Source organism: Tachyglossus aculeatus, chromosome 11, assembly GCF_015852505.1.
Source record: "Tachyglossus aculeatus isolate mTacAcu1 chromosome 11, mTacAcu1.pri, whole genome shotgun sequence".
Classification (NCBI taxonomy): domain Eukaryota; kingdom Metazoa; phylum Chordata; class Mammalia; order Monotremata; family Tachyglossidae; genus Tachyglossus; species Tachyglossus aculeatus.
In genome coordinates this window covers 58,608,929-58,635,957 of record NC_052076.1, presented here as the reverse complement: position 1 = coordinate 58,635,957, position 27,029 = coordinate 58,608,929, and the positions used below count along the sequence as shown (strand labels likewise).

The 27,029-nt window shown below is 47.7% G+C and overlaps 1 protein-coding gene across 3 annotated transcripts in view; it reads left to right on the top strand.

The window, feature by feature from the left end:
- Positions 1-27,029, top strand: part of KCTD15 (potassium channel tetramerization domain containing 15) — a 72,870-nt gene that overhangs the window by 32,465 nt on the left and 13,376 nt on the right. For all 3 annotated transcript variants that reach the window (XM_038753901.1, XM_038753900.1, XM_038753902.1), the window contains one exon: positions 13,676-13,820. In XM_038753901.1, the coding sequence (XP_038609829.1) occupies positions 13,676-13,820 (145 nt within the window). The remainder of the gene's footprint in view (positions 1-13,675; positions 13,821-27,029) is intronic.

Genomic DNA, 27,029 nt, shown 5'->3' with positions numbered 1-27,029 from the left:
GCTAATGGTGTAAACGTGCTTCCTTGTGCTTTGGTCAGAGACTTTGTTTCCGAGTGGAGGGCTTATTCTCGATGGGGAGCGTGAGAGTTACAGGATACTCTCCCCAGTGCTCTACGTACAGGGCTCTACATAGAGTAAGTGCTCAATAAATGCCATTGATCGATCGATTGATAAAACCATGTGGAATGTGCAGGCCAGATGCACTTGCACACACAGAAGTTTAAGTGTACAGATGCGTGGGTTGGAACACATGAAAAAAATTGTTATCTGGCAGCTAATATAACTTTGGTTAGTGAAACGCATTATTACAGTTTATTTAACTGCTGTTAAGAGGAGATAAAGTAATGATCAGAGCAGTTGCGTGAACAAATGTCAGTGACTGATCTATAAACCACTGGAGCAGATTCCTCAGGAATGACTAACATTGCTAAAAGAATGAACTCCAGGAAAAAAAGACCTTCCAGCTCAGGAGGCAGGCTCCTCCCTCCTGCACCCCTCCTCCTCTCAAAAAGAGGCACACAGGCGAGTCAAGGCAAGATTGCCCTTCTGTGTTCTTTCTAGTAACTGGGAATTTCACTGGAGTTAAATTTTATGGGTTTGAGTTACAACTCGACTCTGAGCTCTGAGGGCCATGAGTGCACATTGATGTATATTGACAGGCTCCCGTCTGTTCTCACTGCTCTTACGTGCAGTAGGAAAGAGTTTTCCCCAACAAGAAAACCCACACCCACTGCCAGATTATAAATCAGGCCCTCTATCACCTGCTGGCCAAATCCGCCTGGCATGAAGTGGGGCAGGTTATGAACCTCTTTAGTGTAAGAGGTTTTTTGGGGAGTCCTAAGATATCCCTCTCAGATCAAGCAGTCTTTGTGGTCCTCCTGGTGCTGATGATGTGCTCTAATTAATCTGATTAATCAGCTAATCCTGGCTCTGCCACTTGTCTGCTGTGTGACCTTGGGCAACTCACTTCACTTCTCTGGGCCTCAGTTTCCTCATCTGTAAAATGGGGATTGAGACTGAGCCCCTTGTGAGTCAGGGACTGTGTCCAACCTGATTTTCTTGTATTTCCCCCAGAGTTTAGTAAAATTCCTGGCACATAGTAAGTGATTAACAAATACCATAATTATTAGTTATTATTGAGTGCTTACTGTGTGCTCTGAAGCAGGCTTTATAACAGAGTTGGTAGATTCTGATGGCAGGGAGGAGGTTTATGTGCATAGCTTTTCCCAGTAAAGTCTTATAAAGACCCCTAGACAGTTCATTCCTCTACCTCCTGGCAGACACAATTCTTCTAAATTTTGATAGCATTTGGCCAGCAATCCATAAGACTCATCCTTTTCTAAGACGTGGTCTAGTATGTTTGAGGAGAGAGAGTAGGGGCAAGTGAAATTCACACAATGTTCAAAATCCTCTGACTCCCTGCTCCCCAGCCCCGACAAACCTTTCAGGTGCTTCCAGTTTCTCCTCCAGAAGAGGTAGTAGCGCGGCAAATTGGCCAAAATGGGAGCAAATGGGAAAAGAAGAATCAAAGCTCTGGGAAGGCGGCCCCGATTGGAATCTCAGCCCCTGTATAGTTTAGCTGCCAGTAGAGAGAGCCTGTCCTATCCACTGAGAGGGGGCCCAAGCTCTCCCTTGGCTTTGTGTCTGGGGGCTTCCAGCCTTCTTTCTAGAGCCCCCACGTGTCCTGAAGCTCCAGGAAAAAGTTTGGTGGTATTGCACTCCCCAGGGCCCCTTCCCCAGACATTAAAAGTCCCCAGCTCCCAGCCCGCTCCCTTTCTGCCACCTTTCTGCCAACTCTGAGCCTGAGGCTAAAGCAGTGTCACCCTCCCTTCCTTCCATCCTCACAGGGGGAAGAGGAGGCCTTGGCCAAAGTCCAGTATCGGTTCCTTCAGTGCAGGGTCCTGCCTGGTCCAACCTGGGTCCAAGAGAGCAGGTGTCTCTGGGGTCTTTCCAAAGACCCCCAGGGTGTCCCAAATTGGGTTTGGGGGAGAGGGAATAAAGGAGAGAGGGGGGAATAAAGAATGTGTGTGGGGGGGGGGTACATGCATAGTGAGGGCAGGGGTCACTTCACCAGCTCTCTCGAGTTCTCCTAGCTGATGGTACATGAGAGGCCAAAGCCCTGTGGGAATGGACTGGGCTTATCTGTTGGTGGGCCTTTGTGTTTCAAGGTGGTTAGGAGGTCCAGGGGCCAGAGCCCCTTTTGGTATGTAAATTCAATTTCCTTTCCCCTATCTTGCTGATGCTGCTAAAGGAGCTGTGGGCTCTGTGTGGGGCAGAAGCCCCAGGCCCAGGGCTTCTTTTCAGGTGGACAGATCCCAAGATGAGACTGACTAATCGAATCGTGGCCTTTTGTCCATTCAGGGACACCATAACCGTGGTCAAATAGGAAAGCTCTCCTTTCCCTTCCCTCTCTTCCAGAATACTTTTGAGGCTTAATGAGTCTGAGGATGATTCACCAGGTTGTGTTCCCCCAGCACAAGGATTAGTTTGGTGATGGTTCATAAAGCCTGAAGAAGCTTTCCCATGCAGAGACCACATTTCAAACTTTTGTTAATGTTATTTGTTAAGTACTTTATATGTGTCAGGTACTGTACTAAGCGCTGGGATAGATACAGGTTAATCAGGTTGGACAGAGTCCATGAGGCTTACAGTCTTCATCCCCATTTTACAGGTGAGATAAATGAGGCACAAAGAAGTGAAATGACTTGCTCAAGGTCACACAGTAGACAGGTGGCATGAGAAGCAGTGTGGCCTACTGGATAGAGCATCGGCCTGGGAGTCAGAAGGACCTGGGTTCTAATTCCGGCTCTGCCAATCCAACCTGATTAACTGATTAGTACAGTGCCTGGCATATAGTAAGCACTTTACAAATACCATTTAAAAAAATGGTGACAGCCAGGATTAGAACCCAGGTCTTCTGGCTCCCAGGCCCGTGCTTTTTCCAGTAGGCCACACTGCTTCAACTTCTGTCATGTTCACAGCTCCTGTTTAATTCATGCTTGGCACCTAAGGGCCCATATTAATTTATCTGCCTAGGTGCTGATGATGGTGTTTGTAGATGCTTTCAAAAGAGGTGGGTTGTTTCCTTTTCCTGAAAGAGCAGGGATCTACACAGCGGTGGTCGGTGATCCTGGCCCATGTCCTTGTGCGCAGAAAGCAAGTGTCTCCTGAGAAGTTCATTCTCCATGATGGTTGCAGCTCCGTGGGTTCTACCCATCAAATGATGATATTTACTGAGCGCTTAATTGGTGCAGAGCGCTTTACTAAGAACTTGGGAGAGTATCGTACAATAGAGTTGGTAGATATGTTCCCTGTCCACAATGAGCTTGTGGTCTAGAGTGGGGAGATAGACATTAGTATAGATAGTTTATTTAAAATATAATTTATAGATATGTACCTAAGTGCTGTGGGGTTGAGGGTAGGGCGAATGCCAAAAGCCCAAAGGTCATAAGTCCAAGTTGCATAGACGAGGCACAGAGGGAAAAGACTGACCCTCTGTCCTTCAGCCTGTCTGTAGGAGAGATGATTAATGGGCCTGTGAAGCCTCCAGTTATTGTTCTAATTACATTACAAGATTTATTTTTTCAGAGTAGGAAAGTTTTGAATGAACTAATCGGTAGTTTATAGTTTTGCTCAAAGCTCAAGTTGGCCTCCTAAAAACAGAAAATGGTTTCACCACATGCTGCCTTGAATTGGGGTGAGTGTGTGGGTGTTGGGGGGGTAGGACGGGACACTACTCTGGTCCAGCAAGGAACATGATTGACAGATATTTAAGTTCTGCTTTCCTCCAACACCCACGTCTGGCACATCATCATGGTTGTGCAGATTTAGGCGTTTGAGTGAATAACTCTGTGGAGCCTGAGGTTGGTAATGGAAACTGGCCACCCAAACTTTAAGGCCACAAATGATCCTTCTGTAATCAACAACCCCCGCCTCCCAAGCCCCCTCTGCAGCTGCAGCTGTTAATGAGGGCTAAAAAGCCCCCACATCCTGGATGAATGGGTGAAAAATATCTCATATTATTATTTTCGGCTGAATTTCCCTTTCAATCATAATATTTAGGGGAGCTAGATGGATGTAAATTAGGGTTGGAGAATTAGCTCGCAGCTGTGAGCTTGGCACTTGTTGGGGTTGGGGAGGGAGTGCTTGAACTGCTGTGTTCTTTTGGAAAGTTACTGTCCTAGGAGCCTCTCCATATGCTGAGCTCACTCTAGAGCCTGGCGGAGGCACTCGCAGGCTCAGGCATAAAGGCTTTCAGAAGATCCCGGAATTGGACTTGGATACCATCATGGGAGATGCTGAACCCTGGTGTAATGGGGCCTCCCTCAGCGTATAGAAACTCAGCCTGATTCCGACTTTCCCCTATGTGGGAAGAGAAGACATCTTTTCTTCTGCCCCTTCTTCAAGTCTCCCATCCTTCCCAGCGGTGACTCCAGAGGAGGTGTCCCACCTCCTCTCAAATACCACCCTGCTCATCTGCGCCTCTGACCCCATCCCTTTACACTTTATCAAAACATTTGCACCTTATCAAAATTACTATGCCAATCCAAGCACTTAACATATCCCTCTTTGACTCCATCAGGCTCCTTACTGACCTCCCTGCCTTCTGTCTCTCCCCATTCCAGGCCATATTTCACTCTGCTGCCCGGATCATTTTCCTAAAAAAAAAAAAAAAAAAAGTCAGCACATTTATCCCCACACCTCAAGAACCTCCAATGGTTGCCCATCCACCTCTGCATCAAACAGGAAGGCCTTACCATCAGCTTTAAGGCACTCAACCATCTCTCTCTCTCCCTCCTTCCGTACCTTGCTGATGTCCTACTATAACCCAGCAAGTTCACTTCGCTCCTCCATTGACAACCTACTCACTGTACCTCATTCTCACCTATCTCACCACTAACCCCTTGCTCATGTTCTCTCTCTGACAGACCACCATTCTCCCCACCTTCAAAGCCGTTCTAAAAATCACATCTCCAGAGGCCTTCCCTAAGTCCTCATTTGCCCTACTTGCTTTCCCATCTGTGTCACTTATGCACTTGGTCTGCACCCTTTAAGCACTTACAGTCACTCCAACAGCACTTATGTACTTATCCTTATAGTCGCCCCGACAGCACCTATGTACTTATCCTTAAATCTTGTCTATATTTCCTCTACCTGTCTATATTTCAGTGTCCCTTTCCCCCACTAAGTTGTAAGCACCATGTGGGTAGGTATCATGTCTACCAACCCTTTTGTATAATACTCTCCCAACTACTTAGTACAGTGCTCTGCACACAGGAAATGCTCAATAAATACTATTGATTGTTTGACCATAGGGAAGTCAGGTTCTCTGGGCCTCAGTTTCCTCATCTGCTTTACCTTCCCCCTTGGACTGTGAACCCCTTACGAGACAGAGACTGTGCCCCATTTGGTTATCTTGTACCTATGCCGGTGCTTAGTGCAACACTTGGCACATAGTACGTGTTTAAAATACCACAGTTATTAATAGAAAAGCTCCCACTGCCCCTGTTCCTCTGCTCGGACAAGGAACAGTAGTGCTAAGTAGTGATGGATGGGTCAGGGAGAGGAATAAGGAAGCAACAGTTCAGTGGGTGGTGGAAAGAGTAATGGGGAGAGAAGCCAGAGCCCTAGAAGATGTGGAGAGTGGGAAAGGCTGGAGGCAGATTAGCTTTGGATGTCAAGGAATGGATTTGGTTTGGTTTGGTTGTTTTATCTCTGATGTCCAGTTCCCCTTCCTACTTAGACTGTGAGCCCCATGTGGGGCCAGGATAGACCTTGCATGATAGTCTTACATCTACCCCAGACCCTAGTACAGTTCTTGGCCCACAATAAGCACTTAACAAATGCCCCAATTATTATTATTTTGATGAGGAGGAGGAGGATGAAAAAGGCAGTCAAGCTTTTCTACAGATGGTCGGGTACACTCCTGAGGAAAGGAGCACAATCTCTTCCCTCAGAGTTCAAGTTTCTATTATGTGTTTTGGCTAGGATATTTTTTAGGGAGTTAGGGCACCTTCATCCAGCAACACAAACCTGCCTGGATAGAGCCAGCCATAGTGTAGCAGCCATATGTTTGTGGCTTTGGACGCTGTCAGTACTACAGTGTAGGTTTTCCTAAACACGGGACTTTGGCAAGAACTGGATATATTTTTGAACGGTGGAATTTTTACCTTGGTGTTCTTGACTTAAACCACTCTGTAGTTGTGTTTCCCTGGGATAGGGGAGAACCTGGACTTGAAAAAGAATATTAGCTGGGAGGTGGGCAGGTGAGTTGTTGGAATTTAGACACGATGGCTTGCCGGTGATCTTTTTGACCTGGGCTTTGTGATTCCCTCCTTCCTGCTTGAAGTCTGTCACCACATTTCCAAATCAGAGAGCATCTCTGAGGTGGCCTTTGGCTGGAGGGGGGAACTTGAAGAGGGAAGCTTAGAGGGAGTGGAAAGCGGCACACAAGAATGTTGGGAGAGGAGAAGAGCAATGTCCCCCTTCTTCCCTCACCTCCTCCCCCTATTCATCCAGCCCAGCCCAAGGCCTCACCCAAAGTATTTATTGACTTTTGTTGGTTTGTGTCAAAACGTTAATATTATTCCCGTGTAAGTTTGTTTGTCTTTTATCTGATGAAAGAAAGTAAAAGGAATCCTCCTATCAGTGGTGGTGCCCTAAGCTGCAAACTGTCCTGCCGGCATTTTGGCTAAATACTAATGAAAATGTAAAAATCTTTAGCAGAAACAACAGAGGAGTGGGAGATAAGGAAAAAATGTAATCAAAAAGGTTGAAATTCGAAAAGTGCAGTAGAGCAGGCAATCCTAGTTGATCTGGAGCCTGACAGTTGAATCTTCAGTGGATGAACTTATACATGTTAAAAGCTAGCCCCAATTCAGGGGAGGGTTAAGGGGGGACAATCCAGATTCCGGATCCTCTCCCCTCCCTGTCATCTCCCTTTTTTCCGCTCTAACCCAAGCTATCAGGTCCAGGAGGTTCAGAAGATTCCGGTCTCCTGTTCTTAGGACCAGCTGGCCCGAGAGCCCCAGGGGATAGAAGAACTTGCTTCTTGCCCCTCCTTCCCACCCTGGGGCAGTGGCATTGGCATTCTAGCTGAGAAAGGATGTTGCTTCAGCTTCATTGGGTCCAAACTAGCCGTTCCCAGCCTTTCTGTCTCGCCCTTCTCCTCCTGTCTTTTATCCACCTCAGAAATTGCATTTTCTCTCCCTTCTTGCTCTGCTGAGGGTATCTCCACCTAGAATCCGGAACTCCAGAGTTAAAAGGAGTCTTAAGAAGTTCACCCTCTCCACCCCCCCCCCCCCACCACTCCCCTGTTTCTTAGGGTAACTGTCCTTGAGCCAGTCCAGCCACAGAGAAGACTCCAGGGTCATAGATTCCACCAATTTTACCATTTTCCTTTCTAACCTAAATCCATCCAACTGCAGTTTAAGCCTTTTACCATTATTAGTGGAGATAAAAAAACAGCTGACCTCTGGCTATAATGGCTCTTTCTATAATAAAGGCTGCTGTTTTCTTTTTCAAATGGTATTTGGTAAAGCACTAACTATGTTCCAGGCACTGTACTAAGCTCTGGGGTAGATTCATTCATTCAGTCATATTTATTGAGCGCTTACTGTGTGCAGAGCACTATACTAAGTGCTTGGAAAGTTCAATACAGCAATAGAGACAATCCCTGCCCACAACGGGCTTGCAGTCTGGATTCGATAAGCCAAGTTTTCCCGTTACATTTAATAGCATAGTTGGCTGCAGTAGCAAATGTAATAACTAATCTGAAAAAATACATAAGATTTAATTATTTTATGAAGTATGATGATATTTGAATTTGGACGATACTGCTCAAGAGGATACAAGTAAAAGTTAAAGGATAAAACACACCAAGCATGAGCTACTAAAACAATTGTCCATCACTCTCAATACTTACTGCAAACTAATCAGGTTGGACACAGGCCATGTCCCACATGTGGCTCACAATGTTGTTCCCATTTTACGGATGAGGTAACTGATGCACAGGAAGTGAAGTGACTTGCTGAAGCTCACACAGGCAACAAGGGGCAGAGCCAGAATCAGAAATCAGGTCCTTCTGATTGCCAAGCCCATGTGTTATCTACTAGGCCACGTTGCTTCTCTATCATCATGCTGTTCTATCATTCCTTCACCTTTCCTTCTTTATGCTAAATCATTCCAATTCCTTGAATACTTACGCATTTTGTTTTTCAATATGCCACTTATTTTGGTTGTTCTTCAAGCTTTTTAAATGCGGCACTTTTGACTGGAGAGAAAGCATAGTAGGAGGATAGTGAGAGGATATCTTTCTCCCTCAGACTCTTCCTTCTGACTCTGGCCTAGCCCCTGCCTCTGCCCCTAATCCAGTCCCCTGATTTGTCACACTGAGGACACATCTTAAAGCCCCATGCCCACTCCATGCCAAACTGTGGGTGTAATACACTGGGGACTCATTCAATTAATTCACTTCATTTAATCATATTTATTGAGTGCTCACTGTGTGCAGAACACTGTACTAAATGCTTGGGAGGATACAATACACCAATAAACAGACACATTCCCTGCCCACAGCAAGCTTACAGTCTACAAAGGGGGAAGCAAACATTAATATAGATAAATAAATAACAGATATGTACGTAAGTGCTGTGGGGCTGGGAATGGGAATGAACAATACGAGCAAGTCAGGGTGATGCAGAAGGGAGTAAGAGGAAACGGGGGCTTAGGGAAGGCTTCTTGGAGGAGATATGCCTTTAATAAGGCTTTGAAGGCGGGGAGAGTAATTGTCTGTCGGATTTGAGAGGGGAGGATGTTCCAGGCCAGAGGCAGGACATGGATGAGGGGTGACAAGGGGTCTGCTGCAAGCTTGACTCATTCATTCAATCATATTTATTGAGTGCTTACTTTATGCAGATCACTGTACTAGGTGCTTGGCTCCTATCCACCCCCTAGGCACCCCTCATTAACTCCCATCCCACTAACCTAACAGTTATCGTGGCAGCATGAATCAGCTCTTTGCATCCAAGGGCAAAACTGCCTGTGACTTTTCTTGAACCCAGACACTGGATTCCCCTGGTAATAATAATAATAATAATAATAGTGGTATCTGTTAAATGCTTACTATGTGCCAGGCACTGTACTAAGCACTGGGGTGGGTACAAGCAAATCAGGTTGGACCCAGTCCCTGTCCCACATGGGCTTACAGTCTCAATCCCCATTTTACAGATGAAGTAACTGAGGCCCAGAGAAATGAAGTGACTTGCCCAAGGTCACACAGCAGACTAGTGGAGGAGCTGGAATTAGAACCCATGAGCTTCTAACTCACAGGCCCTCGCTCTGGTAGCCAGCGGGGGCCTTACCCTGCCATGTTCAGCCTATGTTCATTCATTCATTCATTCATTCAATCAACCAATCATATTTATTGAACACTTACTGTGTGTAAAACTCTATACTAAGCACTTGGGTGAGTACATTATAACACTAAATAGACACACTCCCTGCCCACAAGGAGCTTACGTATGGGTGTTAAATGCAGTTGCAGGAGGAGCCTTAGTCTGCATTTCCCATCACAGTCCAGGCCTCATTTGGGGTGCTCAGTAGGTTGTTGCTCTTGAAATTCTGACCTTTGGGTTTCCAAAGTAGAATTCTAACAAGTTTTGCAGGTGAGAGTATATAGACTTTGTTTAGATTTTTTTCTTTTTCTTTCTCTCAATTTTCTCAAAATTCTGCCTTAGGGAAAAGATACTCTCCGAGTTGCTGCTGCCAATTTTTCCACTTGCCTTCAGTAAAATTTGGTCCCGGGGCAGCAGTGGTTAGATTTACATGGAGCGGGGGCGGGGGGGGCATTTTTGGAAAGGAATTTCCTCTGTGACCCAAATCTGCATGTGGCAAACTGAGCCTTCAGCTCTACCCCAGGCTTAAAGGGAGAGAGCTGAGCAGGCATGGATGATGTCTTTGGAGCAGGGTGCCTGGCACTAACCCCTCGGCTCAGTCTCTGCCCTCACTGTCCAGGGTTCAGCACCTCCTCTGGGGGCACTGATTGAATTTTGTGGGTTTCCAACCCCCAGAGGTCCACCCCCACCTTACAGCTTTTTGCAGTATCCAGAGAGCCTGCTGGCCTGGGTGCTAACTTGTCATTGGGACTATGGGGCCAAAAGCAGGGTGGGATTTGGGATGATCAGTCAGAGGCATGGGGCATTGGATCTGATGGATTGACTTCAGAGAGTAGCACACCAGAGAGCTGTGGGGTGGTGTGGAAGGGAGCGGAACTTGGAAATTTAGGATTGATTTGAGATTTGAGGTGAGACTGGAGGTCTAGTCTTAAAGATCATGGGGATGAAGATGATGGTTTTGCCCCCAAGGCTGGTATCTATGAGGGCAGCAGCCCTCACCATCCCCAGGGTGAAGCCCTCGTTTCTGGTAGAGGGGTTGAGGGAGCAGCACAGAGCTCCTGATACTCTACTGATGGATTTCCTATTGAACAGGAAGCTTTTATTAGGATGGGAACCATTGTCCATTGTCCAGTTTTCAACTGGCCTGTCCCCTTGTCCATTTCAAATCTGGCACCAGACCCCTTTATGGCCACTATTTTTACATTCAACAGCCTGTTTCCCTTTACCTCAATTCCATCTGCTGAGTTCCATGGCTTGGAAGTGGTGCCCAGGTTTACGGAGACTGAAGAGAGAAATTTAGACTGTAGACTGTAAGGTCACTGTGGACAGGGAATGTATCTGTTTATTGTTGTATCGTAGTCTCCCAAGTGCTTAGTACAGTGCTGTGCACACAATAGATGCTCAATAAATACAATTAAATGAATGAAATGGAAAGACTCAAACCCAGATATTCCTTACCATCAGTTTTAAAGCCCTCAATCAACTTGCCCACTCCTACCTTTCAATCAATCAATCAATCAGTCATATTTAGTGAACGCTTACTGTATGCAGAGCACTGTACTCAGTACTTGGAAGAGTAAAGTGCAATAGAGTTGGTAGACACATTCCTTGAAACATCATGACCTAGTGGATAGAACACAGGCCTAGGAGTCAGAAGAAACTGGGTATGACATACTTGTCTGCTGTATGACCTTGGGCAAGTCACTGCACTTCTCTGTGCTTCAGTTACTTCATCTGTAAAATGGGGATTAAGACTGTGAGCCCCATGCAGAACAGAAACTGTGTCCAACCTGACAAACTTGTATCTACCCTAGTGTTAATGAAAGTGCCTGGCACATAGAAAGTGCTTAACAAATACCGTAAAAAAACAGAACCCAAACTCACAGTCTAGAGTTGGGTTTCCTACTATAGCTTAGCCTGCACACTTTGTTCCTCCAGCATTAGCATGGTCACTGTACCTCCATCTTGTCAGTCTCGCCGCTGACCCCCTTATCATCATCATCAATCATATTTATTGAGTGCTTACTGTTGTACATATTTATTACTCTATTTATTTATTTATTTATTTATTTATTTTTCTTGTACATTTCTATCCTACTTATTTTATTTTGTTGGTATGTTTGGTTCTGTTCTCTGTCTCCCCCTTTTAGACTGTGAGCCCACTGTTGGGTAGGGACTGTCTCTATGTGATGCCAATTTGTACTTCCCAAGCGCTTAGTACAGTGCTCTGCACATAGTAAGCGCTCAATAAATGCGATTGATTGATTGATTGATTGATTACTGTGTGCAGAGCACTGTACTAAGTGCTTGGGAAGTACAAGTCGGCAACATATAGAGACAGTCCCTACCCAACAGTGGGCTCACAGTCTAAAAGGGGGAGACAGAGAACAAAACCAAACATACTAACAAAATAAAATAAATAGAATAGATATGTACAAGTAAAATAAATAAATAAATAAATAGAGTAACAAATATGTACAAATATATATATACATATAAACAGGTGCTGTGGGGAAGGGAAGGAGGTAAGATGGGGGGGGATGGATGTCCTTATGTCCTCAGACCTAGATCTCCCTCCCCCTCCATATACAATAGAACACCAATCTCCTGACCTTTAAAGCCTTATTAAAATCACATTTCCTCCAAGAGGCCTTTCCCAATTAAGCCCTCTTTTCCCCTTACTCCCTCTCGCTTCGTGGCTCAGTGGAAAGAGCACGGGCTTTGGAGTCAGAGGTCATGGGTTCAAATCCCAGCCCCGCCGATTGTCAGCTGTGTGACTTTGGGCAAGTCACTTCACTTCTCTGTGCCTCAGTTACCTCATCTGTAAAATGGGGATTAAGACTGTGAGCCCCCCATGGAACAACCTGATCACCTTGTATCCCCCCAGCGCTTAGAACAGTGCTTTGCACATAGTAAGCGCTTAACAAGTACCATCATTATTATTATCACCTATGAATTTACATTTGTACCCTTCAGGCACTAAATCTTCAGTCCATCCTCAGCCCACAGCATTTATGAACATCCATAATGTATTTATTTATATTAATATCTGTCTCCCCCTCTAGTCTGGAAGCCCCTTGTGGGCTGGGAATGTGTCTTCCAACTCTGTTGTATTGTACTGTCCCAAGCACATAGTACAGCGCTCTGCACAAAGTAAGCGCTCAGTAAATACAATTGATTGATTGATCTAGAATGAAAGGAAGCACCAGGAGTCTCCTGGAGAACTCCCCTGAGGTCAGGTGGACTCGGACAAAATGACACCATGTGCCTGGCTTAATGCATATGTCATTATATGTGTCTATGTGAGGTATCCAGTGACTACCCTAGAGGTGATCCCCGTCATAAATCCCAGTCTGCACCGGTTTGATCCAAGAGCTGAAGCCAGAGAGGCTCACAGGTTGGGGAGTAATGGTTCAATGGAAAAACGTTCTTCCACTTGTTTCGGTTCAGACATCCCAGAGCTAACTGGGCCCATGTCCTAATTCCTAAATTCCCACTAAGGGTCAACTCGAGGACAGGTCCGAGTCCTCCCTGCATTCCTCACCTTCTGAGCCTGAGTGTCCTGATTCCAAGTAACTCTAGACCCTCTAGAGGGCCAGCCTGAAGCTGGCCACTGAAGAGCCGGTCAAAATGAGGTCACCCCAGCAGTCTCACTTGACTGGAAGCGGAGGTGCTTTTGGGCTATTGGCAGCTGAACTGTGGGAAGATTTCCCAGTGTGTGGCTCAGCCCAGAATCATCACTCCGATGCTAGATGCCCCGAATCATCACTCCGATGCTAGATATGCCGTCTGCAAGAACTGTGGATTACCGGGAGGGCGAGCCTCCGTCCCTCCCATTCTCCCTCTTTCCCCTCTCCTGCCCCTTCGCCCCTCTCTTCCTCCCTCTCCCTGTTCCCCGGCCTCACCGAAGAGGAAAAGCCTCTTGGGCCTTGCTTCTCCTGAAAGGATTTAGTATCTGGATTAGGCATTCACACTGTTTGTGTTGGTGTATGCTTGGGGAAGGAGGGGGAAGTGGGAAGGAGAGGAAAGTGAGGGGGCTGATCTGAGTTAATAACCTAATACCCACTCAGTCCTGCATCTGTCTCTGTCCTCGTGCTCTCATTTGTCAGAGTTTACAAAATTAAGATACCACATTATCCTAATCCTGAGCTCACTGAGCAGGACACAGCTGAATAACTCACTCCTTTCTGTCTTGGTTGGGGTTCTGTATTGAAGCCTACAGGGTCTCATGAATTCTTGTCTCTTTCTTTTCATCATGGTTTTTTTTTTTCCCTTTTCAGAATAAGTCGTCTATTTAATGGCACAGAGCCTATTGTCTTGGACAGTTTAAAACAACACTATTTCATTGATCGGGACGGGGAGATCTTCAGATACATATTAAGCTTTCTAAGGACGTCGAAACTGCTGCTCCCTGATGACTTCAAGGTAAGGGAGGCCAAAAGCCCTCAATCAATTTTTCCTTTTCTCCATTCAGACATTCATTTTGGAGAGGTTTGGTTTGTGTACTTGACCTAAACACACTTAACTAAATGTTGCTGTTTATTGTTACAGTTTTTTTTTGTGCTTCTGTATTACACTAGGGATGCTGTGATTTAATAAATGGACCAATGGTTGTCATGGATACCATAAAAAGTTAAACGATGAAGCCGAAGGCTAAATCAGTTTTTCTAAACTAATTTTATTTTCTCACATTTTTAGCTTATTTATCAGGGTATAACAACAATTAAGCAGCGGCAGCAGCACTCACCCTAGTTTAATGTTCATCATGTTTAAGAATTGTTTAGTGTTGTAAAGTCACAGGAATTAGAGACCCATAAATCTGTTTCTCATTGGTGCTGTAAGGAAAACAAAAAAGGAATTCAAACCAGACAACCCTTAAGTAACCCCCTAACTGGCCCACAAGAGCCAGTATTGGGAGAGGTGTCTTCTGAGGACTTTCCTGACATTCCCAGTGAAGTCTTTGTGTTTTCCAAGGATGGAAACTGCACATCAGCCCCATCTACCCTGCAAGACAGAAGAGACCAGAAGCAGAAATCCGGGCTTGTATGAGGGCAGGGAATGTGTCTACCAACTCTGTTATTCATACATACATTCATTCATTCACTCATTCAATCGTATTTATTGAGCGCTTACTGTGTGCAGAGCACTGTACTAAGCGCTTGGGAAGTACAAGTTGGCAACATATAGAGACGGCCCCTACCCAACAACGGGCTCACGGTCTAGAAGGGGGAGACAGACAACAAAACATATGGACAGATGTCAAGTCATCAGAACAAATAGAATAAAAGCTAAATGCACATCATTAACAAAATAAATAGAATAGTAAATATGTACAAGTAAAATAGAGTAATAAATCTGTACAAACATATATAGAAGTCCTGTACTGTCCCAAGCCTTTAGAACAGTGCTCTGCACAGTAAGTGCTCAGTGAATATGGTTGGTTGATTGATTGATGCTCATGAATGTTGATCAGATAGGGTGAGGAGTGAGGGTATCGTAGTTGGTCATACTAAAGAGAAGCAGCATGGCTTAGTGGATAAAGCACGGCCCTGGGAGTCAGAAGGTCATGGGTTCTAATCCCCATTCCACCACCTGTCTGCTGTGTGACCTTGGGCAAGTCACTTCACTTCTCTAGGCCTCAGTTATCTCATCTGTGAAATGGGAATAGGGCTGCATCCAATCAGATTTACTTGTATCCACCCCAGTGCTTAGGACAGTGCCTGGCACATGGTAAGCTCTTAACAAATACCATAATAATAATAATAATTGTCATTATTATTATTAAAGAGGAGGAATTGGGTTTACATGGCAGTGGAGAGACAGTTGAATTAAACGGGTAAGAGACTCTTGAATGTCCAGGTGACTGATTAGGTCCTGGAACAGACTCTGAAGTGGGAAGTGTGGGATCCCCATTCCTGGAGATTTTAAAAACTAGAACTGGCCAGATGTGGAGGTTGGGGAAACCCTTGGGGGTGCCTTCCAGCTTGGTGATTCTGTGTAAAAGGAGAGGGAACCTCCAGGCCAGACGGTTTGTGAGAGAATGTAAGGAAGTTAATAGACTTGATTCCTGGAATCATTAAGAAGGAGTTTCCTGGGACAGCCAGCTAAGGGCTCAGGTTTCACTCTCAGCCTGACATGCTGAGAATTTGGCCTTTCGTCTTCCACTCCAGAGCTCAGACGGGGCAGACTGACTCTCATTTGGAGGAAGGTTCAGCGAATGAATATTAAGCCCTCAGTTTTCCCTCTACTTCTGAGCCACATCATCCCAAATGGGGGACACAGATGGCTGATTCTTCTTTATTCTCTTTTGTCCCTGAATGCCTGAGAAGAAAACTGGGTGACATAGGCAGCTGACCAGGTAGGGCAAGGTTGGGTAGGGGTGGATTAGTAAAACCTACGGGGTGCCTATTTGTACTCTGAGATTTGGCAATTTCCTGGGGTATGAAGGTAGCACAGGCTCGGGCTAAGAAAGGGGGTGGGAGCCTGCCCTGGGGTAAGGGGTGGAATAGATGGCAGCCCAGGAGGGCTAGCAGTGGACCATTAGGCATTGCTGGAAGGTGGGAATGGAGAGGAAGACCGGAAGGGTTGGAACCAGAAAGAGAATGTGAGTTGTGGTGGCCTCCAGCTGTCCAAGAGTTAAAGCTGCCTCACCAGAAGGCAAGGATCCTGTCAGTGTTTCCAGGTGTCAGAAGGACAGTCATCCCCGGCGGGCGTGGAGGGCTGTTCTGTTTCCCCCACACAAAACATTGTCTTCGGTACAAAACACTAACAGACTGACTGACACCAACAGATTGCTCTGTCAAACAAAGGAGCTCAAAGGGTTGGTGAATATTTATTAGTTGTTTCCCCCTCGCATGGAATCAGGTAGGCACATAGCCCCAGGCTCACCCGGAGGAGCATCCCTTGGGCTGCCCCGTCATCAGGACTGTGATGGGGCTATTGGTGGAGCCTGGTGCGGTTCTGCATCCTGTCCACCTGCTTGCCCTGAATGCTGGTGGATGTTGGGCTCAGCCTGTAGGAGTGCTACGGTAGCCCAAGTCTTTTAGACTGTGAGCCCACTGTTGTGTAGGGACTGTCTCTATATGTTGCCAACTTGTACTTCCCAAGCGCTTAGTACAGTGCTCTGCACACAATAAGCGCTTAATAAATACGATTGATTGATTGATTGATTGAGAGTCCACCCTGGACATTGGCTCTGAATTGTCTGTGCTGTCAGCTTTGTAGCTTGGAAAGCCAGCACTCTTGCCGGCCTGGAAAGCATAATAAATAATAATAATAATAATGATGATATTTATTAAAGGTTCACTAAGGCACTGTACTGTTTCCTGTGGTAGATACAAGCAAATTGGGTTGGACACAATCCCTGTCCCATATGGTCCCACAGTCTCAATCCCCATTTTACAGATGAGGTAACAGAGGCCCAGGGAATTGAATTGATTTCCCCAAGGTCACACAGCAGACACGTGGCAGAACCAAGATTAGAACCCATGACCTTCTGACTCCCGGGCCTGTACTCTATGCACTACGCCATGCTGTTTCCCAAGCATGACTTGCAGTCCCCAAACGCCTGGCTGTTTTGGGGTTTTCTGTACTCGTGGCTGTCCCTGGGAAAGGAGTCTGGGGCGTGGAGTTCGAATCCTGAAGCTGGGGTACCTTGGCCCCACTGTAGTAGAGGTGAGAGGACAGTTGAGGGATGGCACTGTTTCCTTAGGGAGATGAGTCATTTGTGGTGGATTCTGAGCTCTGTTACAACCTAATAAGATTTCTTTGATTTGTAAGATCCACAAAGTGCAGAGTGTTGGTTGCCCCAACCATCGCTTCTCATTCATTCATTCATTCAATCGTATTTATTGAGCACTTACTATGTGCAGAGTACTGTACTAAGCGCTTGGGAAGTACAAGTTGGCAACATATAGAGACGGTCCCTACCCAACAGTGGGGTCACAGTCTAGAAGGGGGAGACAGAGAACAAAACCAAACATATGAACAAAATAAAATAAATAGAATATGTACAAATAAAATAAATAGAGTAATGAATACGTACAAACATATATACATATATACAGGTGCTGTGGGGAAGGGAAGGAGGTAAAATGGGGGGGATGGAGGGGGGATGAGGGGGAGAGGAAGGAAGGGGCTCCGTCTGGGAAGGCCTCCTGGAGGAGGTGAGCTCTCAGTAGGGCTTTGAAGGGAGGAAGAGAGCTAGCTTGGCAGATGTGCGGAGGGAGGGCATTCCAGGCCAGGGGGATGACGTGGGCCGGGGGTCAACGGCAGGCCAGGCGAGAACGAGGTACGGTGAGGAGATTAGCGGCAGAGGAGCGGAGGGTGCGGGCTGGGCTGGAGGAGAGAAGAGAGGTGAGGTAGGAGGGGGCGAGGTGATTGAGAGCCTTGAAGCCGAGGTTGAGGAGTTTTTGCCTGATGCATAGGTTGATTGGTAGCCACTGGAGATTTTTGAGGAGGGGAGTAACATGCCCAGAGCGTTTCTGGACAAAGATGATCTGGGCAGCGGCGTGAAGTATGGATTGAAGTGGGGAGAAACAAGAGGGTGGGAGATCGGAGAGGAGGCTGATGCAGTAATCCAGACGGGGTACGATGAGACCTTGAACGAGCAGGGTAGCGGTTTGGATGGAGAGGAAAGGGCGGATCTTGGCAATGTTGCGGAGGTGAGACCGGCAGGTTTTGGTGACGGATTGGATGTGAGGGGTGAACGAGAGAGTGAGTCGAGGATGACACCAAGGTTGCGGGCTTGTGAGACGGGAAGGGGAAGCCAGGCGCTGAGGCTGTGGTTTGATCAGGGTATGGCTCTGGCAAGGGCAGGCATCTGTGAGCCTCTGGGCCTTCACCCTTCTGTGAGTCCTGGCTGGAGTGTCAGCCTGTGGTCAGGGCCAGGTTAGGGTCTGGGCCCAGGACAATGGCAGTGGTGAGAACCATGGGCTGGTCAGGAATACAAGCTCCAGGCCTTTGGCCTGGCCTCTGGAAGTTTCCAGTACCACACTGCTTCCTGTTCCACCAGGTCTTCCGACTCAATCTCCCCTCACTTGATGCATATATCTAAGCCCGAAATTCTTCCCTCTCAGCTGAACTCCACTCTCCCACCTACCTGTTCTTCTGCTGATCTCAAAGCAGTATGGTCTAGTGGTTAGACCATGGGCCTAGGTCAGAACCTGGGTTCTAACCCCGGCTCTGCCATTTGTCTGCTGTGACCTTGGGCAAGTCACTTAACTTGTCTTTACCTCAATTTCCTCATCTGTAAAATGGGGATTAAGATTGTAAATCTCATGTGGCACATAGACTGTGACCAGCCTAATTACCTTGTATCTATCTATCCCAGCACGTACAACAGTGCCTAGTAGGCGCTTAACACATACCATTAAAAAAGCAAAAAGCAGCACTCAGTACTGGACCACCTCCACAGTTCGCTTTCTTTGCTCCTGCACTTGTGGCAGGGAACACTATTGGTGGGAAATCCAGGCACCCAGTTGACTTCGGCCACTTCAGATTTATCCTTGTTTGCTATAATAATAATAATAATAATAATGATAATAATAATAATAATTTTGGTATTTGTTAAGCGCTTACTATATGCCAAGCACTGTTCTAAACACTGGGGGAGATACAGGGTAATCAGGTTGTCCCACATGGGGCTCACAGTCTTAATCCCCATTCTGCCATCTCTTCCACAGAGCAATTTCACTCCTCCCCACTCGTTGGTTCCCATGCCATTTGCCCCACCAACTATTTAAGACCTTCAACAATCCCCTGAAATCCCTAGTGTCCCCCATTTCCCTGCCCCTCCACCCCAATGACCTAGCCAAATACTTTGTTGGCAGAATTGAAACCATCAGGCATGAGAATCTCCCAAACTTCCCTCCATCCCCAACATCCACTCACTCATCCTTCTAAGTTGTCTTGAGGAGATCTCCCACCTGCTGTCAAAATCTAGCCCCTCCACCTGTGTCTCTGACCTCCTCCCTTCTCACCTTCTAAAAACACTTGCACCCACTATTCTTGCCTCCCTGATCACCATGGTCAATGACTCACTTTCTGATGGATCCTTCCCCTCTGCCTTCAAACACACCCATAGCTCCCTTTCTAAAAAAAAAAAAAAAAAAACCTTCTCTGGACACTCCCCACCCCACCCACAACCCGCCACTGTACCACCCATTTAGTGTCCCATATTCCTCCTCCCCTCCCTGTCCAAACTTCGCTGCCTCTGCTGCTTCTCTTTCAACTCCTTTCATGACTCTCTGGTTTCCTCTCCATTCACACTCCACTGAGATTGCTCTCTCCAAGGTCTTCTTCTTACCAAATCTGGACTCTGTACTCTAGCCTAATCCTCCTCAATCTCTCAATTGCCTTCTGTGCTCTGGGTGACTATTTCCCTTCTCCTGGAAACACTGTCTAAACTTAATTTTTCTAAACCATTTTAACTTGACACAGTCCTCTCTTGGTTCTTCTGCCTCTCTGGCTGAGCCTATTCAGCCTCTTTCCTCTGCCTCCCATTCCCTAACTGCAGCGGAGTGAGAGGGGAGGGGTACGGCGGAGGGCGGTCCCTCAAGGTTCTCTTCTGGGTCCCTTCTCTTTCTGGTTTACATTTACTCCCTTGAGGAGCTCATCTGCTCCTGTTGCCTCAACTCCCACCCCTTGCTAGCCCTGACCCTTCTCCTTCTCAGCAATATCATTTTCTCCTGTCTCCAGGGCATCTTAATCTGGATGTTCCACCAGTATCTCAAACTCAACATGTCCAGAACTGAGTTCCTTTATCTTTCCCTCCCAAAGCCTCTCTTCCCATCACAGTTGACACCATCATCTGCCCCAAAAAGCAGCGTAGACTAATGGATAGTCAGAAGGACCTGAGCTCTAATCCCAGCTCTGCTGCTTGTTTGCTGTGAGTCCCTGGGCATGTCACTTAACTTCCTTGTGTCTCAGTTACCTCATCTGTAAAATGGGGATTGATACTGTGAGCCCTATGTGGAACATGGACTGTCACCAACCTTATTAGTTTGTGTCTACCACAGCACTTAATACAGTGCCTGGCACATAGTAAGCCCTGAACAAATACAATAAAAAACTCTCATTCAACCCCCATATTCAGTCTGGCACCAAGTCTTGTCAGGTCTTCCTCAATAATATCTCCAGGACCCACCCATTCCTCTCCATCCAACAGCCGTCTTGTCCAAGTATTTGAATTATCCAGGCCTGACCACTGTATTACTCTCCTTGCTGATCTTCCTAGCTTCAGTCTCTCTCCTCTCTAGTCTGTACTTCACACTGCTGCCTGGATCACTTTCCTGAAAAATCGTACTTCACTTCTCCCCATTTTTTGAAAACCTCCAAGTGTTGCTCATTCCTCTGCATCAAGCAGTAATTCCCGACCATAGGCATTAAGGCTCTCAGCTCTCTCCCCACTACTTATCCTCATTCTTCCTCCCACTTATACCCCAGCTCACCAACTTCATACCACTCAAATCAAGCTGCTCACATTGCTTAGTTGTTATGTTTGTGTTGTTTTTTTATGGTATTAAAGTGTTCACTATGTGTCAGACTGGGCTACAGTCCATGTCCACATGGAGCTCACAGCTTTAATTCCCATTTTGCAAATGAGGAAGCTGCGGCACAGAATAGCGAAGTGACTTGCCCAAGGTCACACAGCAGACAGGATTAGAACCCAAGTCCTCTGTCTCCCAGGCCCATGCTCTTTCCACTAGGCCAGTCTGCTTCTCGTCTCTCTACCATCAGCTCCTCACCTTAAACTCCATCCCCTTCATATTCATTCATTCAGTCGTATTTACTGAGTGCTTACTGTGTGCAGAGCACTGTACTAAGCGCTTGGGAAGTACAAGTTGGCAGCATGTAGAGACGGTCCCTGCCCAACGGCGGGTTCACAGTCTAGATGACTTCATATCTAACAGGCTTCAGCTCTCTACATCTCCAAAGACCATGTGATATTACATGTCCTCCAGAAGGCATTCCCCAATTAATCTCGACTCTCCCAACTGCTACTTCAGCACTTCTGTGACCTGTGGACTGCAGTATTCAGACTTTTAGCATTGTAGTACAACATATCTTTATTTCCTTTTATCTCCTCCTATCTATACTTTGTTTAAGTGTCTGTTGGTCAATCTATGGCATTTACCTAGTACTTACTGTGTGCACACCACTACACTGTGCTCTTGGATGAATACAGTACAGTTGGTAAACATGATCACTGCCTACAAAGAGTTTACCATCGAGTCGGGGGACTCTGTTTCCCACGTTCCTTGAGGGCTGGGATAGTGTGTATCAACTTCGATGTCCATCTCCCAAATACATAATATAGTGCTTGGCCCACACTAAGTACTCAGTAAATGCTTTTAATTGCTCTACCCATAATAAGCGCTCAATAAATACCATTGATTGATTCCTCTAGACTGTAAGCTCGTTATTGGCAGGGAACATGTCTGCTAATTATGTTGTGTTATACTCTCAAGTGCTTAGTACAATGCTCTGCACATAGTAAGCACTCAGTAAATACAGTTGATTGATTGATAGATTTTAATTGATTTAGTCAAACCTGCACCCCAGGGCCAGATCAGGGAGCAATGAATGTAGCCATCATGATTTGTGGGGTTTGGGTGAGGGTCTTGTGGATACACCAAGGCCCTTTCCTTCCCTCAACAGAGCAAGTGTCCCTGAGGAGACCAGCTGGGTCCAGGGAGAGCTTGCTTTGATTCCTGTTGTTCCTCCCAGCCGCCTGTACTCGAGGTGGCCTGTGTCCGCTGTCCCCGACCCCCCCTCCCCTTACCTCCCCCTTGACCTCCACCTTCTGTTGCCCTGGTGTGGTCATCTGGGGAGCCTGGGGTCCGCCTCTTCGGGACAGTCTTCCCGCTCAGGGAGGGGGCCTTACCAGCTAGCTGCCGCTGCTCACCAGGAGAAATGGCCAAATTGTGATCCCTGGGTCATCTGTCCTCTGCCTTCCTGCCACCCCAAGGTTCTCCAGGGAAGGGTCTGGAGTTGGGAAGGCACCTCTGAATAGCAGAGTTTGGCCAGCTGGATTCCCCTCTCTGCTGGCCTGGAACTCCCTCCATCCTCAAATCCGCCAGACAATTACTCTCTCCACCTTCGAAGCCTTACTGAAGGCACATCCCCTCCAAGAGGCCTTCCCAGACTACACCCCACTTTTCCTCATCTCCCACACCCACTGGCATCACCCTGACTTGCTCTCTTTGTTCTTCTCCTCTCTCCTGGCCCCACAGCACTTATGTATATATCTGTCACTTTATTTATTTATATTGATGTCTGTCTCCCCTCCCCAGAGTGTGAGGTCGTTTTGGGCAGGGATTGTCACTCTTTATTGTCGTATTGTACTTTCCCAAGTGCTTAGTACTGTGCTCCGCACATAATAAGCCCTTAATAAATACAACTGACTGAATAAATAAATGCTTCCTTCCTCCAATCAATCATATTTATGGAGTGCTCTCTGTGTGCAGAGCACTGTTCTAAGCACTTGGGAGAGTACAATACAATAGAGTTGGTAGACACATTCCCTCTGCACAAGGAGCTTTTTTTTTTAATGGTATTTGTCATTCCCTGCCCACAAGGAGCCTTTTCTAAATGGTATTTGTTACATGTATTTGTTCCAGGCACTCTACTAAGCACTGGGGTAGATACAAATTAATCAGGTTGGACAGAGTCCCTGTCCTACATCAATCAATAAATCAATTGTATTAATTGAGCACTTACTGTGTTCAGAGTACTGTTCTAAGCACTTGGGAGAGTAGAGTTGGTACACTAAAGTTGGTAGACACATTCCCTGCTCACAAGGAGTTGGTTTTTTTAATGGTATTCGTTAAGCACTTACTATGTGCCAGGCATTGTATTAAGCCCTGGGGTAGATACAAGTTAATCAGGTTGGACACAATCCCTGTCTCACATGGGGCTCATAGTCTTCATCCCCATTTTACAGATGAGGGAACTGAGGCCCAGAGAAGTGAAGTGAATTGCCCAAGGTCACACAGCAGAAAAGTGGCAGAGCCAGAATTAGAACCCAGTTCCTTCTGACTCCCAGGGCCGTGCTCTATTCACTAGGCCAAGCTGCTTAAAAATCTAGAGGGGAAGAAAGACAATATGCATAAATTATGGATAGAAATACTGTGGAGCTGAGGGTGGGGTGAATAAAGGGTGCAAATCCATCCTGTTTTTGCCTCCTTGGGAGGGCTGGAGAGGAAAGGGGAGAGGAGGTAGGGGAGAGGAGGTGGATTTTAATTGAAGATCTGCCTGCTACCCACCGAGAGGGCAGCTTCTCTCTCTCCCTGGGGTAGCAGCAAGTAGCTGCAGCCCAAGGGATTTGGCCCCGAAGGGGTCCGTGGGGCCTGAGTTGTGGGGGCTGGACTGCAGGCCGTGGCTGGGCAGAGACGCCCTCCTTGGTCTCTGTGCCCCATCTGCAGAGGCAGGCGCTGGCGGGCAGCGCCGCTCTGGCTGGCTGGTGCAGCCGTGGGCTTCTGGAGGCTTCTGTAATTCATCCCTTTGTTCTGGGCTGTGCAGACGGGCAGCTGGAGAGAACCTGCCCCCGGCCCAGAGTTGCCAGATGAAATTGCAGCCCGGAGGGGGTATGGTGTGTGGGTTTTTTGTTTTTTTTTTGCTGCAGTAAAAACAAATTTTTCTAAACCTTCACATCCCTTCTGGAGGTGGGGAAGAGAGGGGAGGGAGGAGAAGGAGAGGGGCCCCAAGGCAGGGAGCAGTTGGAGAGGCATTCAGGACTTCCAGTAACTCAGATAACTTTTTAAAAACCCAAGTCCATGCTGGCGCAGAATTAGCCCTGAGTATGGGCTCACCCGTTGTTTGGGTTTGGAACATCCTGGCCACGGTGAGCAGTCTGCCTTGATTTCCAGGGGTTCCTCTTTTGCTCCCCCACCCATTCCTCCTCCCTGTACTCCCTCCTCCACCAGCTCGGCAGGCAGCTCATTCCCACAGCCCCCAGGAAAAGGCAGAAAATGGAGCTGTTTTCTCTGGAACACAGACCGCCGCCTTGCCACTCTGAGGGCAGCTCAATGCTAGAGGTTGGCGATTGTGGGGAGGGGTGGGCCCCCCAGCTGCAGGCATCCATACCTGCTGACTCTGGGCCAGGAACAGGCCAGGAGGATCTGATGGGCACCTTCCTTCTGGTGAGGACGCTGGTGGTTCAGATCACATTCACCTGGGCACCTGGGGGCAAGGTGGGGCCTCTGGCTGAGGAATCAGGCAGGCCTGCTATGAGCAGAAGAAACCAGCCTCAGCCCCCTCCATTTCTCTCTGCTTTCCCCTTTCTCTGGAAAAGGTTTTTCCCGCTTGCCCCTGCCCGATCCCACTTCCCCAGTTTGGTCAGCCGAGGTGTGTGCGTTGAGGAGGGGGTGCCCGCTCCCCTTCCCCGCCTCCCCCAGATTTTCATCAGAGGGCCCCGCCATCAACATCTCTCTCTGCCAGGGGCCCACTCCACAGGCAGGAAATTCCCCCAGCTGCTGGCCCCTAGGGCAAAGCTGTGCTGGCCTGTAGGGACAGAGGGAGGGAAGGAAGGGGGGAGGGATGTGGGGGAGAGGGAGGGGTAAATGAAATTCCTTCTGGACCCCAGCTGGTGAGCAGCCAAAGCCTGGGGGCCGGGAGGGTGAAAACCTTTGTTGGCGTACAGCAGCACTGCAGCAGTGGAAGCCCCAACCCCAGCCCAGCTCTAGCCCTGAGGCCATCAGTCTACTGGGCCCTCCCGGATAGGAGCTGGTCCCTTCCCCCCCACACACACACATACCCTGTCGCCAGGGCCCTGGCCCCCCCAGGCCAAGGCATCAAGAGGCCTTTTGTTCCTGAGCAGGGCCAGAAGGAATGTCCAGTCCCCCGGGACCGCCCTCCTCAAGGGCTTCCTGTTACTCCGCCACAGTCAGGGGCTGTCCTTTCCTTTCCCCTTCCCATTCCAGCCATCTCTCTCGGGGCCAGCTCCTCAAGAACAGGTGGTCCAGCCTTGGGCACACCTAGCCCACAGATGACCCAGTGGGCAGGGGCCGGAGGGGCGAGCGGGCAAGCCTGCCCTACCCAACGCCCGGCTCGACTCTCCTCCCTGGTCCAGGCCAGCGTGACTCACTATCTGGAGGAACATTGGCGTTGCCTCCACCCACCTCCCACCGCTCGCTGGGCCACCAGGCTCGGGACTCTTAGGTGGTTCTGGTACCAGATCCTCCCCTGCCGACCCCGACCAGTTCTTGTTAGGTCCGGACGCGGACCCCGCAAGGGTCTGTGCATATGAATATGTGGCTGGCATCTCGCAAACCTTTTCTATTTTCATTTAATGGTATTTGTTAAGCGCTTACTCTGCACCAGGCACTGTTCTAAGCACTGAGGCAAAAACAAGGTAATCAGGTTGGACACAGTGTCTGTGTATGTGTATGTAGACACAGTGTATGTGTCTACACCTGTGTCAGTGGCATTGATACCAAACAGCTACTAACTTGTGTTGTGGGTGTCTGTGTTTATGCTCTTCTTACTTGATTGTCATCTAGTAGAGGGCAGGGGCCATCTTCTGCCATTGTGAGTCCCTTCCCAGAAGTCAGTCAGTCTTATTTATTGAGTGCTTACTATGAGCGGAGCACTCTACTACGTGCTTGGGAGAGTCCAATACAACGATAAACAGACATTCCCTGCCTACAGTGAGCTTAGAGTCTAGAAGGGGAGGCAGACAATATAAATTAATAAATTACAATTATGGATGTGAGTGCTGAGGGGCTAGGAGTGGGAATGAACAAAGGGGAGGAAGTCAGAGTGATGCAGTAGGGAGTGGGAGAAGAAGAAAGGAAGTTTTAGTCAGGGAAGACCTCTTGGAGGAGATGTGCCTTCAACAAGGGAGCAGGGCTGGGTGGGGGATGAGTCATTTTTTATGGGTTCCCAAACAGGACTGCCCGGCTGCCCCTCCGGTCACCCCTCCTGCTTAGGTCCGAAGGCACGCCCCCGGGCTGACGCTGTAGGGGGCTGGGGTGGGGGGGCTCAGCAACCCCCTCCTCTCAGCCTACCTCTGCCGGGACTTTCCTCTGGAAATATCTCCATTCCCTGTTGGATCCACACAGGTGGACATAGAGATGGACTATGTCTCTCTCTACAGCTAATGGGTGAGATGGACTATGGCCAGCCACAGGTGAGGCCCGGTAGCTTCCTCCATTCAGTCAGTCATTCATTCATTCATTTGTATTAATGAGCGATTCCTGTGTGCAGAGCACTGTACTGAGCACTCGGGAGAGTACAATAGAACAAAAAACAAAGACACATTCCCTGTCCACAACGAAGTTACAGTCTAGAAGGGGAGACAGACATTAATATCAAGCGTGGCTTAGTGGATAGAGCACAGGTCTGAGAGTCAGAGGGACCCAATCAGAGGGACCTGGGTTCTAATTCCGGCTCTGCCACATGTGTGCTGTGTGACCTTGGGCAAGTCACTTCACTTCTCTGGGACTCAGTTACCTCATCTGTAAGATGGGGATGAAGAATGTGAGCCCCATGTGGGACAGGGACTGTGTCCGACATGACTAACTTGTATCTACCCCAGCGCTTAGAAGAGTGCTTGACGCATAGTAAGCGCTTAACAAGTACCATCGTTATTATGAAGCAGCGTGGCTTAGTGGAAAGAGCATGGGCTTGGGA